Here is an 18,877-nt window from a genome sequence, read left to right on the forward strand (position 1 = left end):
AGAGCCCTTAAAAGGGCTTCAAGGATCCTAGACCACATCTTAAGAATCACTGAACCAAAAACTACGAATGAATATGCATAGTATCATTCTATCCAAAGATATTTTAAGATTTCCTTACATGAAGTCTTAAATTCCACTGTCTCTTTCCCTCCACTCTCTCAATCAGGGGCTCCCAGACAGCATGGATCTCATTGTAATAGTGCACCTGGAAAGACACACACAAAATTATAAGACAGTCTTTTGGCTTTAAATACATATTTCGGTAACCAATAGAAAAACTATTGAGTAATTAATGTTATATATCATTAGCCATTTAAAAAACCCATCTAACAATATATAGAGTGTATTTTCCTTTACTCTCTTACTCTATTGTCATAAATTATTTAGCAAATCAATCTTTAAAAAATAATTATCAAAAAAATACATTGACAAATTAAATGTCAGAATAAAATATCCATTCACATATGTACTCATGGTGGCCATGCACAAACAAGAAAAGTGTATACATCTTAATTCCAAAACTGCACTTTCAGGAAGTTGTCTCTGAAGGTATTAAGTGATGTGGCCATACCTGTAGTGTCACGTCAGCAGTAGCAGCCATTAGAGAAGTCCAATTTTTAATATTTCCTGAAAACTTAGACTCTGCCAATAATAAAGGTACAGTTCGATGTCCAAGGCCACATTCTAAGGTAACTTGAATGGATTCTACAACAACACCACAATTTTCCTCTATCAATGAATGTTCAATGTCTTTGAAACTTTCCGTTACTTCTGTTGCCATGTCAACACCAAGAAACCAAGTGTTATAATCAATAATCGATTTGACACCCCAAAGATTTTCCATTTCCTTAGATGTATCTTTGGATTCATCCTCCTTTGTTTTTGGAGACAATGCAGCCATGATTGTCATCACAGTATTAAGAATTATGGGTGAAATCTTTAAAAAAGAAAACAGAAAAATATTTATAATAAATTCTTTCCCAGATGAGAATATATACATACATGATTTTAAGTGACATACATTATTTATAAGTGGTATTTTTAAATTAAATTAAATTAATTTTAATTTTAAATTAAAGTAACTAATTTAAATTTTGAATAAATTCGTAACCAAGAAAAACAAGAGAGAACACAAAATTATGTGTCAAGCCAAGTAATCATGCAACACTGACTTCTACTCAGGTTATCTGGAATTGAGTAATTAATGTTATATGTCAGTAGTCAAAATCTAAAGTTAAACTGATCAATTCAGAGCAAAATAGTGTTATGTGAATAGACAAGTATAGAAACATAAACAAATTCTTCATTTTAAAATCAGGTACATGAACTAAGCCAAAGTGTGTGACCCTTGTCAAGATACACATAAATATTGGTATGCAACAAGATCTTTAAAAAAAAAAAAAGAAAAAGGAGAAAAAGATATAAATTTGCCTTACTAAAACTGGAAGACTGGAAATCACAGCTCTCCTCTGACTTACCCCAAGATCTGCAAATTTCTTATTATCTTTGGATAGTGCCTTTCTTTGCTCACTTCCCTCACCTCCTATTACTGCACCTTAGTTCTACACTGATGATACCTTCTATGCCCAACACCTTCTCAGCCTACCCTCCACACTGCCACCAGCATAATTTTTCTACAATCCAAATCTGAGTATGTCATTCTGTTTAAAATCTTCATCAACTTCCCATAACTTTTGTATCCCACAGGATAAAATTCAAACTTTCTTTAGCTTAATGTGCAAAGCTCTTTGTGGCCTAGTGCCTATTCAACCACCTAGCCAGAATTCTCCCAAAGTTTGCGAAATACTAAGTTAAGTAAGTTAACTGTATCCCTTTATTGTTCACTTCTCACAATCCTTACTTAAAATATAAAGCGATACAATTATATAATCAAAAGCAAGATCTAGTATGTACTGCTTTTCTAACTTGTCAACTTTTTTCCTTGTCTTACTAATGTCATTTATAATTAATGCTTCCAGTCTTACAACTCCACCACACCATTCTCTCCAGTCATATGTGACCACCCCTCTTAATCTTAAAGGATTTTCTCACACCTCTGCCTTTGTGCATATTATCAGTTCTGTCTGGATTAACCATTCCATACTCTCCATCTATTTAATCTCCCTTCAAAACTCACATCAAATAGTCCTGCTTCTACATAGCTTTGCCTGATGTCCTGGTCTGAATTAAAGGCCCCATACCTGTGCTCCCAACTAAATCTTGGCCGTGCCTCTAGCACTGAAAGCTGTAATCTCTGATTTCTTTCTTTCTCCCACATATGTCATTAAGTTTTTTGACAGCAGGGGCTACATATCCCCAATGCCTTGTAAAGGACATTTTTTTTATACACAGTAAAAGCTCAAAAATGTTTGTTGAATCAATCATAAATTTATGTACAAAGAATGGAAATTCTCACCAGCACCTAATCTAGTACCTTAAGAGAAAATACATGCAAATTCGAGTTTTCCCCTCATTTACTACTTTATATATTTTTAAAAGTAAATCCATTAACAATATATATTCTAAGACTATCCAGTATTTTAAAATGTTGAGAAAAAACTAAATTGATATTTACATGGTACTTCAAATGAAATGAGTTTGAGCCTTAGTTCAATCACTGTTGGTCACGGACCTATATAAGTAAAGCTACCACCATTACTGGCATTAACCAATTAACCAAAAATTAAGCAATTAACCAAAAAAGGACTCATTTTTGTATCCTTTGTGCAGAGAAATTGATTGCAGAAAGTATCCTATATCTTCTATTCGTGACTGGGTATGAGCTCATACTTAAAGAACCTGAATACCATTGGAAAACAATTATTGTTTTTCGATACTTTAAATGCAGAGAAAAAAACAGTAAACTCTAATAATTATTTCTAGTGTACATCTGTCATTACAAATACTTGAAGCCAAATAATATAGCTATTAAATTCAATCAAATTATATATCAAAAGCCTAAAAAGAGCTTATTACAAATAAAGTAATAACAACCTCTTCTCTCCATCCTTTCTTCCCTTCTCTTCCCACCTGTCTCTTCCCAACTCAACCTCCCCAACACATGCATGCAAATATAATAGAGCAAAACTACCCCAATCATTTGTAGATATTAAAAAGTACTCTTTTGAAGAAAATAGAAACATTTGCATTAAAGAAAAATATACTTTCACATTAGAAGTTACAGATTACTGAGTATGTGACTTGCATAATGCTTGAGTTATGAGAGACATCAAAAGATACTGTCTCAACTGCAAATATGCAATGTTGTGAAGAAAAAAAAAGAATACGGTAAGTACTAACCTTAATTACAAATTCTTTAACCATAATATTTATATTTTGTTTTCCTGAAGCCCACGTACATTTTTCCATAAATAAAGAACAGGGCTGCAAGACCTATAAACAGATAAACAAAATTCACATTTCCATAGATGCATTTTATATGTAAAACACACTTACAAGAACCATGTCTTACTTAACTTGGGATCTTTACAGCCTGCTATTACACTAAAAGCAAAAAAGCAAAATAAATTAGCCGAAACTCTATTGTGAAGACTCTTCTGAACTATGAGAAATCTGTGAACATTGGTAAATCACTTTAAGCAGTTCTGATTAATTTATCACGCCAAATCCTCAAGTAATAAAGCACATTTACTGTTTAAAATGTTTCTTTCTGCTAAAATAGTTTTTAAATTATAGACTCTATAAAATATACCTTTGAAATAACTATAAAAGTGAGCTAAAGACTGTGGTAAGGTAGGTAAGTAAACAGTTTCCAGATGTTTGACAGGTCAGTCTGAAATATCATATAAGGCCTATATTAGAATAAAAGTCAAATCTTCAAATTGTGAAGCTATATTCTTATATATCACTAAAGAAATGAATAAATAAGCTTGTACCTGAACTGACTGGAGCAATTAGTACTGCATAATTGCCAGTTTTTTAAAAAATAGGATAAGGCCAGGTATGGTAGTGCATACCTATAATCCCGGCACTTTGGGAGGCCAAGGTAGGAGGACTGCTTGAGGCCAGGAGTTCAAGACCACCCTGCGCAACACAGCAAGACGCCTTCTCTACAAAAAAGTAATTTTAAAAAAAAGAAAACTAGCTGGCTAGTAGTCCTAGCTACTTAGGAGGCTGAGGCAGAAGGATTATTTGAGCCCAGCAGTTTGAGGTTGAAGTGAGGTAAGATGGCATTACTGCACTACAGGCTGGGTGACGGAGTGAGACCCTTGTCCCTAAAAGAGAAAGAATTAGGAAGAGCTAATTGATATAAGCTTTTGGTGACATGTATAAAGATTATCCTGTCAAAGAATATTTCATGATAATATTATAGACTTCATACTTTCTTTATGCAAGTCACTTTGTCCACATATTTTTTAAATTTAAAATACCACTGCAAATAAGTCACATAATATAATGATTCTCTTACCATAAAATTATCAATACTACAAAATAATTGGTGTGGTAATTAACTGATTAAAATCATATTTTTCAATAATAATGTGAAAACATAATTGACATTCACTTTTAATAACAGAACACCATCACTTTTGGCGAGATGACTCCAATTTAATTTTTTTCATTCTAAGCCTAAATATTCATTCATTAATTAATTAGCTATACTCCAGTAAACAAAAGAAACAGTTGAAAAAGAATATTAATTTGTACTAAAATTCAAACACAGTACTCAACAGAAGATGGTATAATGAAAATAAAACTATTCTAGAGGTAGTCCCCAGTTCCGTCACTAGCAGCCATGGCTGTCATTTAACATCTTTGGAATTCAATATCTTTATATGTAAAACCCCAAGTTCACAATAAATAATCTCTAAAGTCCCTGTAGAACTCTCATATTATAGGATTCTATGAATCAACTATTTCTGACATTCTTCAACCCAAGATTAGGACATAAAGTAATTCTTACTGTGGTAATGTTTTTCCCTCTCTTTTCTCTGAGAAAAGGGCAAGCGAGCACTTTCAGATCTCTCACAGAAGCTTCCATCATCTGTTCGAGTTTGGATGTTGACAGAGAAAGGTTACATTGAAAGGACGCTGTGAGAGCAGGAGCATCAGCCTTTGTCAGGCTGGCAACAAATACCACTTCTGGATCTGTGATCATGGCCTTTAAAGTCATATTTGGTCTAACAGAGTCATCTGAAGAAACAAACGACAGGAACCAGAAAAGTTTAAGGTAAGTCTTTTCATTTGACTACATGTTATCTACAAGTTGTTAACTTGTTCTCAATGTTTTTCTATAACAGATATGGTGAAACTGACAATATTAATTGGTTGATTAACACTAAGTATTAAACGATTATTAACAATTGCAGATTGAGCAAGGTAAGGCAATCTGATCCCTGTCCCAAGAATATCATTACCATTCTGACCCAGGAAGAATAATCCTGTTTTGAAGTTTTTTTTTTCAGAATTAAAGTATGTGCATGTACACAGGCATAAGTATATACTATCTTGCAGGAGAAGGGGAAAACTGGAAAGAAGAATATCAGGAAGAGGAAAAGAGACCGGATAAAAGAGATTATTATTACTTGTTTCTTTCAATTTCACCCAAAAGTCCATAGTCAATATCATATAATCTATACTATAAATATATTCAGTGCATATATAAATAAAGAGATACCAGATATGATCACTATTTTAAAAATATTAAAGGTAAATTTTAAAAATAGCATTCTTACCAGGATATATTAGTTTTCCAATCTGGGTTATATATTAGAGAGAAAAATATCTGACCTTAGACAATTATAATTTAACATAGAAAAGTCACTGATCTGGCAGGGGCAAGGTGTAATCCACAGCACTTTGGGAGGCAGAGGTGGGTGGATTGCTTGAGCCTAGGAGTTTGAGACCAGCCTGGGTAATATGGCAAAGCCCCATGTCTACCAAAAAAAAAAAAAATACCAGGTGTGGTGGTGCACAACTGTGGACCCAAACTACTCAGTAGGCTGAGGTGGGAGAATTGCTTGAACTCACATCAGGAGGTGAAAATTACAGTAAGCCAAGCTATATCACTGCACTCTAGCCTAGGTGACAGAGTGACAGCCCATCTCAAAAAAATTTAAAAAATATTAAAAAATTTTAAAAAAAAGGAGACAGGAGAGAAGAGGAGAGGAGAGAAAAGGAAAGGAAAAGAAAGGGAAAGAAAAGAAAGAAAATCACTGATCTACTGGATAATGCTGGAATAAAAGAAGTATAGAGCTGAAAGTGGCTTCAGCATACACCAAGCCCAGACATGCAAACTCTTCCAGAGTTTAAGGTGTTAAGCTGACATCCAGGGAAGTCCTGCTGGGTCCTCCAAAGTCCCCATGTTCTGCTTTAATGTCTACAATTGTTCTTCAATGTGCTAGAATTCTCAACATGTTTTCTTTGAATAAGATTTCCCACCTATAAAACAGACCACTAACCACTGACCCAAATTAACCTCATTTCTGGATCAGTAAATAAATGTTCATGGCACAGTTGGAACCAAAGTGGAGTTTCCTGGCCATTAGTCCAATTTCTACTGTACCTCTCTCTTAAAAATGTTTCCATTTTAAAACATTTCTTAAAATGTTTTTAAAAACTAAAAAGCTAAAGTTTATATACAGAATATGCTTAAACCTAAAAGACTAATTTTACATTCTTAAATTCTTCATTTCTCTTTTTTCTGGTTTGTAATTCTTGTCAAAATACACAAGTTGTCATCTATGACAGATAAATTCTGCTAACCTTTCTCTGTCTTGACCTTCCCTGTGGCAGTCTGTCTTGGTAAAATCTGTGTTTCTTTTGCCACATTTTCTGGACTCTGAGGCACAGCTTTGATAAAGAAATCTGCCACAGTCATCAGAAATTCCACACTGGCACATACATACAGCTTGTCAAGAATAGCATCAATTTGACTTCCATTTTTGTCTTGTTTGTAACTTAAATCAATCATAGAACTGTTGTTATCTTGGTCATTCTTTCTGTCAATCATTCTGAAAAAAAATATGCTATTCATTATTTTATTCTTGCTAAAACAATAAAAAAGGTGAAGAATTTCCTATATATCTCAATAATCTCTCTCTCACCTTTCAGTTTCTAATCTGTATAGAAAACAGGTCAACATTAAATAGAATCTTATTATCATTAGTAAACAAGACTACTAATCTCCAAAGCAAGATACATGTTATTAAGCAATTACTGAATATTTTATACTTATAATAGAATTATATATGTTATTGCATTATAATGCAATTCTTGAGTATTACATTATAATGCAATTCTAGAGAAACAAACCAATAATGGCCGGAAAGGCATTTGGGCAATTAACAAAACACATCAGTGTAGTCACACAAAATATAAGGCAGCCTTTTTATATTATTTTATGAAATAAAACCTCCCTGAAGGAATTTATCTTCAAAGATCATCCTATGAAAATTTGAGTCCGAAAGTATTCAATACAAATCAAATCATCAAGTGTTTATCAAGTGTGCTCGACTATAGTTCCCCTACGTCCTCCCATGAACTGGAAGAAGCAGGCTACCTAACAGATGATAGCATTTATCACCCTTGCCTGGAGAGCTGTGGACAGCTACTCCAGACACAAAATTTGCAAACTAGAAAAGCTGGGTGCATGACAGCACTCTTTCCTCATTTATTCATCTCTCAGAAAAATCAAGGGCTCACAAGTATCCCATATGTATTCAATGGAGTCCAAGTTTAAGTAGCAACATAGTTTTTCTCAAAAACAACAACAACAAAAATCAGATACAAAATATTATGTCTCATTACTTGAGAAAAAAATAAAAACATAATTAGGCTATTGAAAATTACATATTTCCCACTTTATAAGTCACCCTTTCAAAAACGGCTTGATGATGTGAATGCACTAGAGATTCTATTTCTATTAAAACTTTGAAAGAAATTTTGCATAACTGTTTTAAAAAGACATGAACAAAATAAACACGATGAGGCAAAATCCATAGCTTGAAGCCTTTTTTAAAACAAAACTCAGCCTACTGGGAAGAATTTAGAAAAATATATCACCAAATATATCACCCCATGTGGATTTAACTATTAAAACTCATTTTCTCTTAGTTCCCATGCTAAAGATGTTACTCCATTTTATTATAAACTTCCCTTTAACTTAACCTTTAAAGCAGCTGAATCTGATATTAGCACTACTTCTTAATGCCATTCAAATCAGGAAGTATGACGAAAAGACAGAGATCTTCCTTTGATGATCCCTCGCTTAGCAACACCTGGCAGCCATGCCAGGTGCAATGTCAACCTTAAATAATGTATAGCAAATTCAGAGCTGACAAACCTCGATGTTGCTCTCTCAATTCCTTCTCTGAGGTCATCAAGGGTACATGTCTTAAGTTTAACGCTGACATTCATTGAGCCATCCTTAAACATCTTCCCCGAGGAGGCCATAAGATGTAGTCTGAGTTCACCAAGCTGGAAACTGTCATTATGAAATGTAACTCCGGACTCCTATGGTATATTTTTCAAGCAAAAGAATCAATTATCTTTAAATATTATATAATTACTTTTAAACATATTACTTAATTCAAAGCTTAAAGGTAAACTGATCTCATGAATTTTAAAAGTGTGAGTGCTAAAACAGCTGAATGGAACAGAGAATAATATGCATGTTTGTAAGTATAACTGTACATACAAATAAATACATATATGAGTATTCAACAATGGTTAGTAAAGAAAATTTTATCTGATTTATGGTTTAATGCAAATAAAAATAATTAGGAAAGAGTTCTGTCAATTAATCAAACTAATAAAATTTTTTTTTTTTTTTTTTTTTTTGGAGATGGAGTTTCACTCTGTCGCCCAGGCTGGAGTGCAATGGCGCAATCTCGGTTCACTGCATCCTCCACCTCCTGTGTTTAAGCAATTATCTGCCTCAGCCTCCTGACTAGCTGGGATTACAGGCGCACACCACCATGCCCAGCTAATTTTTTTTTTGTATTTTTAGTAGGGATGGGGTTTCACCATCTTGGCCAAGTTGATATTCAACTCCTGACCTCGTGATCCGCCCACTTCCGCCTCCCAAAGTGCTGGGATTACAGGCGTGAGCCACCGTGCCTGGCCTCTAACTAATAAATATTTAATGAGCTCCTCTGTTAAAAAACAGTGATAAGATTTATGAGGTTTATGAGAAAGAGTAAGGCATGGTAGACGATGTGAGCGAGCGTACACCCTAATTCCTTGAGAAAACAAAATAGAAATACACTAAAAGGAACATCATAATAAGATGTTATTAGTTGTAAATGATTAAATATTTTGTGACATACAGTATTTTATTCATTCATATTTATATCTTCTCACATTTCACAAAGGCCATTTAGTGGTTAGGTAAAGAGTATAAATAGTAAAAGCTCAGAGAGGTTGAAGAGATCACTGTGGCTGGAGAAAATTCATGAAGAAGGTGAGAACTCAATAGAGCCTCAGAGGCTGAGTGGGATCAGACAGGCTAAGAGGGTGGCAGAAGACACTCTCTACATGAAGGAAAAACAGGAACAAACAATTCAAGATGCTCTGAGGACACAGGATACAGGGTGATTGGGCTTGGATACTCCGATTAAAGAATGGTAGGGAAAAAACTAGAAAGAAATACAGAGGCCTAATCAAAGTCTCAAATCCCAAACTAAATATTTAAATTTTCATGTACAGAAAAACAGACCTTGATCTTTATTCTACCGTAACATATAATTCCAAATTCTCTCAGCATGCCCAGAATTTAAAAACACAAAACAAAAAACCAAAAAACCCAGCCAATCAACAAACAAAAACCTTCAGGGAAGTGATGAACATCCATCACCATTGCTTACTAGAGACCCTGGCATTGATAATAGGGGTGCTGGGTATGTGCAGTCATCGGCACACTGGTTAGAACTTCACCCTTTCTCTCACTCAAGATAGTATGTTCATGCGATTGGGTCAGAATGACATTATTACTGGCAAACTTTGAATGCCTTTAACTTATGAAAATGGAAATAATTCACAAACTTTTATTCTGTAACCATTAATAGAAATGACCTGAGACACATCTACTGATCACAACACACTAATGTTTCCTGATAGGATTATTGAGATGGTTTCCTTTTGTAGACAATTTGGAGCCACTGAATTTCTTTCCATAAGATGAAATTCAGATTATATAACACAATGTTTATTAGTGGAAAGGGAAGGTGGAAATGTCTACATGAGATTCATTTAGGAAACTGAACTTGCGCCAATATCTAGGATGGATGAAAGGTAAAAAATCAAACAATAGTAAAATCAAACATTGCAGTACTACAAGTGTAAGAAGAGTTTCAAATAAAGTAGCAGTGAGAATTGATAGAAAAAAGTAAATGTTTATTCAAAGAAAAAACTGACAGTACTCAGCATCTCAATGAATAAGGAAGGTATACAAGCAATGAAATAAAAGTAGACATCAAGATAATCACTCATACATAAAATTCTTCTATTGTTAATAAATCAAAATGTGTTTTCATGTTGATATTACTTGGAAAGAAATAAAACCCTGAGTACTTTGCCTTAGCCTTGTAAGATTATAAACACTAACAAAGTGAAGATAGAGGGCAGGACCAATGCATATTCTGTAGGCCAAATAGAATTTTATAGACATATTAAATTTTTCAATGAAAAGTCCCACAAAAAAAGGCCAACACTCTAAAACTGACTATCAAGAGTTAAGGATTTATTTCTAATTACAGAAATGTATTACATACCTGGTTGATGTCATTGTTATAAAGGATAATGGAAAGAGACTCAAAGTGAAAGTCAAATTGGAGACTGACAGTCTGGTTCATAGAAAGCTTTGAGTCTGTCCAATCTTCTTGTTCTAATGGTGAAAATTTAAAACCTTTTAAGTAGGTACAGAATTTTATAAATATTTTTAAATATGAGATAATTTCTTATTCTAAATTTATATGACGCTTTCTGGGATTCTGTAAATCATATTGAGACAATTAATAAAAATGGCAATTACATTCCAACTGTTAAATTTTAAAAATGGCAATGACTATTCCATATATATTTAGTATAAATGTACAAAGAGGCACAGGCAGACTATGTTAAAAATGTTTTTAAAGAGGGGGACTTAATTTTCAAGGCACTTACTGGCTACAAGCCATTTTCAAGACATTATGAAATTGGAGACACAGAACAGTCCAATACTTTGCCTTATATTAGACAACTAGTAAGAGATTCTCTGCTAGCCTAATGCACCTCTCACTACTTCTAATTACCTATATTACCCAATCCATTATCTTTATAAGAAGAACAGAATAAAACTCAATAGCAAAATCAAACAGAGTTCACATATGGTGCAGGGGAAAGGAGTGGGTGCTTTGGAATTTTGAGACAAATGAGACTTCAGGAAGTTAGTCTTTTCCCTCATCTTTAGATAGAGCATACAGATCTGAATAGATCTTGCTGTCAATCACTCTTATGGACAGATTCTATAATCTTTTTCAATATTGACTCTAATTTTTGTTATTCTATAGAACAGTCTGCTTTTACAAGTTACTGGAAAAACAAATACTGCATAACTTTAACCATATAAGCCTTCTCCAAGTTAGAAAACTCTATTTTTCTTGGAAATAATTTATATTCTAATTTTCATCATCTTTGCAGCTTCCATTTGAATTCACAAATTTTCCCAAGTGACATGGTGTCCATATAGCAAGAACCAGATACATGATTGTGATCATGGCTGAACATAATGAGATCACTAATCACGTAAGGCTTGCCTGTTAATAGTTTATTCATCTCTACATAGTTCCTGTTTAACTATAACAACAGCCTGTTTATCTAGCATTTGTCTGTATGGTGGCACAAACTTCACCTGGGGAGATGTTGACCTCATCAAGCTTATGCAATACTTAAAAATATCCACTTAAACCAGAAACCTTGCACACTGTTCTAGTCATTTGCTTGTCTGATTTTAAAACACACCTAGCCTAACTATAGGAGAAGCAGTGTTGATACGGTGTATCAACTGGTAGTTTTATCAATTACTATCATTTGAAGTAATAGCTGACAGTATGAGAGCATTAGAAAAGCACAGCAGCCAGGACCATTCATTATATGGGCAAGGGGTACTTCATCTCTTTCCAGCCATGAAAATATTAACCTATTTACAGTCTAATAAAACATAATACTCACATCAATGGCTTTAAATTATGAAAAAAGAGTGAAACTATATTTAATATAATCTGTTTAAGAAATCAAAAAGAAACCTTGTATTTTAGAAAAATTATTTTAAAATGGCTGAATTCAAAAGGTTCACTGCTTTTAATAGGTTCAAAGTAATGATCTGAAAAATTATCTTATAGTATTTGATACATAATGCTCCAGTAAGTCCAGATAAATAAAGCTGTTACAAGAATACCTTCCTTTCTCATGGTTCAATTACCTGAGTATGATACGTGATACCAAGGTCCTTTTCTCTCTTAATTATTTTGGGACCTTACCACACTGCCTATCTAGTTTGATTCTTCTCTCAAGATACGCCACCTCAGTGCGTAGTGAATTCAGCAAATTTAGCATTCACTAGTAAAGGGTAAACAAGCACATGCCAACAAGTGACCCTTTCCCCTGTAGCAGACAACAGACATACATCCCAGCCCCAGCCAAATTTCCATAGTAAGTAGTACAATACTGAATTAGTTCATACCACATTGTGCTGGACAACCAGAAAAATACTAAATATAAATATGACATTAACACTAATTTTTTCTCCATAAAGTAAATATCATCAATTTATACCTTTGAGATGGTCAGGTCCACTTGAAACATCAGCTTTTCTCACTCTTACAGCTTCCTGCACAGACTGTGTAGGGCTTGGTTGTGAGGAAGCTTCTCCAAGATTTTCCAGCAAAATTTTCATTAAAACTGTCAAGTCATCTTCACTGAGAGCAACCTACAAACCACCAATAATTTGTTAACTATAACTAATAAAAAATGCAGACTATCATATCTATATCTCAATTTGTGGTTTTTCAAATTAATTGTTTATCTACTTAAAAAAGAGAGAGTTAGAGTTAGGACTATAAATACCAGAAGAGAAGTATTTCACCGTGTTTACTGTGTGTACACACACTTCTGCCTTCACCCACATCCAGGCCCCTGCCTCTGGTACTCCAACACTCTCTATGGCTTATCTGTTACTATGTCTTCCTGTTCCTGGACCTGTGCCTATCTGTCCCCTTTCCCTATCTTCCCACCTCCATTCTGTCTCTCTCTCACCTCACCCAGCACCAGTTTCTTCTTCTATATTATTTACTCCCCTCGAAACTCAATACAAGAATAGTGTTGTTCAGTTTCTAGTCTCTACCAAAAAGTAAAAAGATGCTCTCCTGCTATGTAGCTCTTAATCTCAGTACATATGCATCTGGACATATATAAAACATTTGTTTAACTTATCAAGAATAATACCACTTAGAACAAAAACAAATGTATCTACAAAGAATGTTTAAAGAACAAAAAATAGGCAGGTAGCATATTATCTCTTACCTTCATAAAAGGGTATGTGTGGCAAAAAGAAAAAGAGCCAGGGCTTTGAGTCAGGCAGATCTGTATCAACTCTACCACTTTCAAGCTGTCTTGTCTGCAAAGTTTCTTAATGTCCTTAACTCAAGTTTCTTAATCTCTAAAATAGGCATAATACCAACTTTCTCACAGGTGGCTGTAGAACAAGATAAAGCAACTAAAACAAATGAAGCTGCTACTGGCTGCTAAAATCCATTAAACCAGTACTTTCTTTGAATCTTCTTATCCTTCTACTACCTTGTGTAAGACACAGTGGCTCAAAAGGCCTGTTTCAAGTACTTACAAATTCACACAATAGCAAATCTCCTCTGAATACCACAGTACCCTATTTCCCCCAAATGAGGTCCCTACCACCAGAGAAATTGCCTAGTTCCCAGTTTAAATGAAAATACAGAGCTATTTAAGTACAAGATAATGACCAGGGATTTAGGGCTTGTCCTAAGCCCCAGGCCTCATATAACAGGTGTAATTTTAATGCCTTAGAATTTCCTTGTGTGTCCCATCCCACTTCTCATACCAACCAAGATTACCACAGCTTCCTGAAGGGCAACTAAGTTCACCCCTCTTTCACTTTGCTGAGGGAAAAAAAAAAAAAACAAGTATGAAGGACAATTTTGAAAGGCAGCCCCACAGTTCTTTAAAAACCGTCAAACCGATCCACCCAAAACAAATTGTTGGTATCACCTGCCTGATACCCTTTTTCTGAGCTGCATCCCAGACCAGGGAAACAACCTGCTGGTATCACCTGCCTGATACCCTTTCTTGGCTGCATCCCAGGCCCAGGAAAACTATAGACTATGACCAAAGAGTGGGTGTTTAGAGAGACCTGGATCGGTGACAAATTAGACAGTGGTGGCCTCATGCACTGTTGCTGCATTCCTGAGTTAATAAGGATCCTTTTGGTTAAAGTAATTATCATATTTTGATGCTAAAGTATCAGATGTTACTTTTTCTTGTTTCTTCTAAAACACTTTAAAAAGCATAAAGGAAAAGGACAGAGAATACTATAATCTTCCCCTGTGAATCTACCACCTGGTTTTGTCAAATCTTAACAAGTTGCAATATTTCCTTCAGATCTTGTTTCCCCATTACAGATATAGCGGAAGCCCCATATGTACTTCTCTGAGACCCTATTCCCTTCTCCTTTCATCCTTAGAGAAAGACACTAGCCTAATTTAGAGATTATTTCCATGAATACTTTTCACTACTGCATCTCTTATAAACAATATATAATAGGCAGATCACAAGGTCAGGAGATCCAGACCATCCTGGCTAACACCGTGAAACCCTGTTTCTACTAAACAAAATACAAAAAATTAGCCAGGTGTGGTGGTGGGCACCTGTAGTCCCAGCTACTCGGGAGGCTGAGGCAGGAGAATGGCGTGAACCCGGGAGGCGGAGCTTGCAGTGAGCCGAGATCGCACCACTGCACTCCAGCCTGGGCGACAGAGCGAGACTCCATCTCAAAAAAAAAAACAAAAAAACAAAAAAACAATGTATTAATAGTATTATATTGCCTGTTGAAAATCTGAAATTATGGCCGGGCGCGGTGGCTCAAGCCTGTAATCCCAGCACTTTGGGAGGCCGAGACGGGCGGATCACGAGGTCAGGAGATCGAGACCATCCTGGCTAACCCGGTGAAACCCCGTCTCTACTAAAAAAATACAAAAAACTAGCCGGGCGAGGTGGCGGGCGCCTGTAGTCCCAGCTACTTAGGAGGCTGAGGCAGGAGAATGGCGTGAACCCGGGAGGCGGAGCTTGCAGTGAGCTGAGATCCGGCCACTGCACTCCAGCCTGGGCGACAGAGCAAGACTCCGTCTCAAAAAAAAAAAAAAAAAAAAAAGAAAATCTGAAATTATATAAAACTGATAGAACTGTACTATCATTTTGCAACTTACTTTTTTTATTTTTATGCTCAAGATATATCAATTTTGTTTCATATAGTTCTATTTCATTCACTTTATCTGCTTTACAACATCCATTATATGAAGATACCATAATTTTACCAACAGACATTCAGATTTTACCTATGCTTTCAGCAAACCTATAACCACACAATCTTTGAAAGGAATTGTCAAATATTAGTCGTGGGATGTAATCTTTGAAAGAGAGAGCCAAATATTAGTCCCGAGATCTAATCTCTTAGCAGAAAGACAGAAATTAAAAGAAGGTACCCATACTCTGGAATAAAGCCTACCCTATGAATGCCCAAACAGACAGAATTCAATAATTGTTCTTCACGCAATATATCCACTAGTATATGAACAGAAACCCTTCATTTCTACAACAAGCTTCGATTTTAACTTCTTCCCTAGTAGAACTCTGCTCCTTTGATCCTTCCTATCTTATGTTAGAACCAACTCTGAAATAATCACAGGTATGAAAACCCATTAAACTGCTAAATTTTTGTTTGGTTTCGTTTAGTCTCTCTCATCCCTACCCCACCCTCGGCTGTTTGGTTTCAACAGTTTCACACATAGGCACACAAGAATCACAGGATTCCTATGCTTCCACAACTACCTTCAACCAGTCTCACCTCCTCCTCTGAGCTGATATGCAACCTGCTAACTACACTATTAAAAATAATGCTGTGGCCGAGCACAATGGCTCACGCCTGTAATCCCAGCACTTTGGGAGGCCGAGGAGGGTGGATCACCTAAGGTCAGGAGTTCGAGACCAGCCTGGCCAACCTGGTGAAACCCCATCTCTACTAAAAATACAAAAATTAGCTGAGTGGGTGGCCGGTGGCTGTAATCCCTGCTACTCAGGAGGCTGAGGCAGGAGAATCACTTGAACCTGGGTGGCGGAGGTTCAGTGAGCCTAGATCACGCCACTGCATACTAGCCTAGGCCACAGAGCAAGACTCCGTCTCAAAAAAAAAAAAAGGTTGTATTTATATACTTACCAAATATACATATTTGCCTATTCAAAATGGTATCACCTTTCTAATCAAAACAGGGCCTCTACAAACTACACTATTAAAAATAATGGTGTATTTATATGCTTATCAAATATACACATTTGCCTATTCAAAATGATATCTTTCTAATTAAAGCAGGCCCTCTACACATTAAAAACACTAAGTTGCTTTGAATGTAGTGTCTGAACATCACTTTGCATTGTCTTACAATTTAACTGCATTAAAACTTTAACAGAATTTTCCAAAATTAAGAATAATATTTTTAGCACACTCCAGCAGATTTTATCTCAGACTCCTTGCTGGTTTTACCAAATATCTAACTAAAATGAAAACAAAGAAAAGTGAGGGAAACAAGGATGATTTCCTTTGCCTATTTTTTGTTTATTTATTTTTGTTGTTTTTGAATAGGAAACAAAATCTAGTTTATTCGATTTATTACTTATGCAAAAGTATACATACAACAGACAAATGCTCACTAACGGAAAACTGGTTTAGCTTTATCAATAATGTAGCATCTTCTACATTCTGATATCCACTAGAACTGCACTACGATCTATCAAGAAATTTTCATATATTATATACTCGCTACTTACCTGCATAGGTTTTAGTTTTCCTTTTATCTCCATCCCTGGAATTTGCATGTACCATGCTGCTGCTAAGTTTCGTTGTATGGACAAAAGCATGTTGACTGGTTTTAAAATTTCAATGTCATTTTGTGGCAAGCTAGCCTGCAAAATAGTTCTGAAAGAAAAACAAGAATTTACTTTTTACTTTAAATTTACATTTTAAAATGAGGACTATCCTATTGTGTAACAGTTTCCACACTACATTTCATAAAGGCTAAAGGCTGCTATCAGAAGTCTTTTAGAATACACTTCTTTTCACATTTTTAAAATCAGTCTAAATCAGAATAAAGTTTATATGCAGAGCTATCCAAAACCAAACCCATATAACACTGATTTCAAAGACATAATTTTCATACACTATAACTACTGCATTATTTATTATTTTTTCACAAGCGCTGTTGATACAGCAAATAGTTTACTATCACGCAAACAAATGTTACATCCTCCTAGAACTGGAAGATAAAGAAAGTGATCTTATACTTAGCCCTTAATATGTTATTGGTACTTCTCTAGACTCAAGGGGAAAACTCAACTAATCTAAAAGTTAAACGAACATATGGTAATAGTCATTCTAGCTTGCCTGCCAACAATTATTTGCATAATCAAATAAATGCTCTTGTCATTCAACAGAGCCAACACTGTCCCATCTGGATTCACTAATCCTTTAGATAACTCATTGAAAATTCCCAAATGTGACAAGGTTTGAAAATGAGAAATAAATCTTAAATTTTATATTTTACAAAGTTATTTCCCATCAAAAAAAAAGGAAATAGCTATGTGCAAAGTGAGAAAAATAAAAAAAGTAAGTACTGAGTAAACTATAATTTTATAATGGCTAATTTTTATAAAATGAAAAAAATCATATTATAAATGTAGTAAGGGAAAACACAGACTCTATGAGGTGCATACATGACTATTAACCACTGACCCAAGAAGCCAAGGGTCAAAGTTTCATAAATAAGAAGAAATAAGAAATGAAAACCACAAATTACTACATATTTTACCTCAGGTAAAAACTGTATGAAAATCTTATTTCTAGTAAGCAATACACAATTAGATTACATATTTATACCTTGACAGCTTCAACTGAGTGAGTTCAATGTTCATTTTATCAATGACTGGAGGAAGAGAATAATGTTCCATAGGAACCAAGCTAAAGTTGTTTTCAATTCTGATTAAACCCAGATCTGCTATAACAGCATTAGGTGATACTGAAGACTGAGGAATAATAATAACTGGTGCTTTCAAATTGATATCCATCAAAAGGCGGAAACTCTTTTGAGCCAAGTCTTTCATGCTAGAAGCAGCTCTTTCTGCAGCCTGGACTGTGGCTGTGCTCAAAGCTTCTTTAGCAGTTTGGAAATTGTTGAGGAAGTTCTGTTGGAAGAGACAGATATTTAGGGAAAAAGGTATTTATTTTTAAATGAAAACACTTCAAAAAGAGTAACAATAATTACTCTAGGAAGAAAGAGCTCTTTCTCTCATTTGATTTATTTGAGAATTATTTCATTCTCATGACAAATTTTTGCAACAATTCTTTTAAAAATCTCCTGTTTGTTAAGAATGTTTTTTACTTTAAATTCAAATTTAAATGAAAGGGAGAAGGACAGTACTGTACTTCTCCAAAAGTGGGTTCAATTCTGTACTGCTAGGTCACAGCAATAAAGTTTAGTCTTAGAAACTAAGCTTCTGCTGGCTTATTTCTGAAGAGGTTTTCTTCTTTTTTTTTTTTAATGTACTCATGCATGAGGAAAGACAGTTAATTGCCTACAAT

At 34.8% G+C, this 18,877-nt stretch overlaps 1 protein-coding gene across 6 annotated transcripts in view; it reads right to left on the reverse strand.

The window, feature by feature from the left end:
- Positions 1–18,877, reverse strand: part of VPS13C (vacuolar protein sorting 13 homolog C) — a 184,975-nt gene that overhangs the window by 62,371 nt on the left and 103,727 nt on the right. For all 6 annotated transcript variants that reach the window (XM_008016378.3, XM_008016380.3, XM_073012202.1 and 3 more), the window contains 10 exons: positions 18,176–18,480; positions 17,071–17,218; positions 12,775–12,928; positions 10,734–10,846; positions 8,306–8,475; positions 6,727–6,974; positions 4,925–5,154; positions 3,301–3,393; positions 572–937; positions 119–205 (listed from right to left, as the gene is read on the reverse strand). In XM_008016378.3, the coding sequence (XP_008014569.3) occupies positions 119–205; positions 572–937; positions 3,301–3,393; positions 4,925–5,154; positions 6,727–6,974; positions 8,306–8,475; positions 10,734–10,846; positions 12,775–12,928; positions 17,071–17,218; positions 18,176–18,480 (1,914 nt within the window). The remainder of the gene's footprint in view (positions 1–118; positions 206–571; positions 938–3,300; positions 3,394–4,924; positions 5,155–6,726; positions 6,975–8,305; positions 8,476–10,733; positions 10,847–12,774; positions 12,929–17,070; positions 17,219–18,175; positions 18,481–18,877) is intronic.

This window comes from Chlorocebus sabaeus, chromosome 26 (assembly GCF_047675955.1).
Source record: "Chlorocebus sabaeus isolate Y175 chromosome 26, mChlSab1.0.hap1, whole genome shotgun sequence".
Classification (NCBI taxonomy): domain Eukaryota; kingdom Metazoa; phylum Chordata; class Mammalia; order Primates; family Cercopithecidae; genus Chlorocebus; species Chlorocebus sabaeus.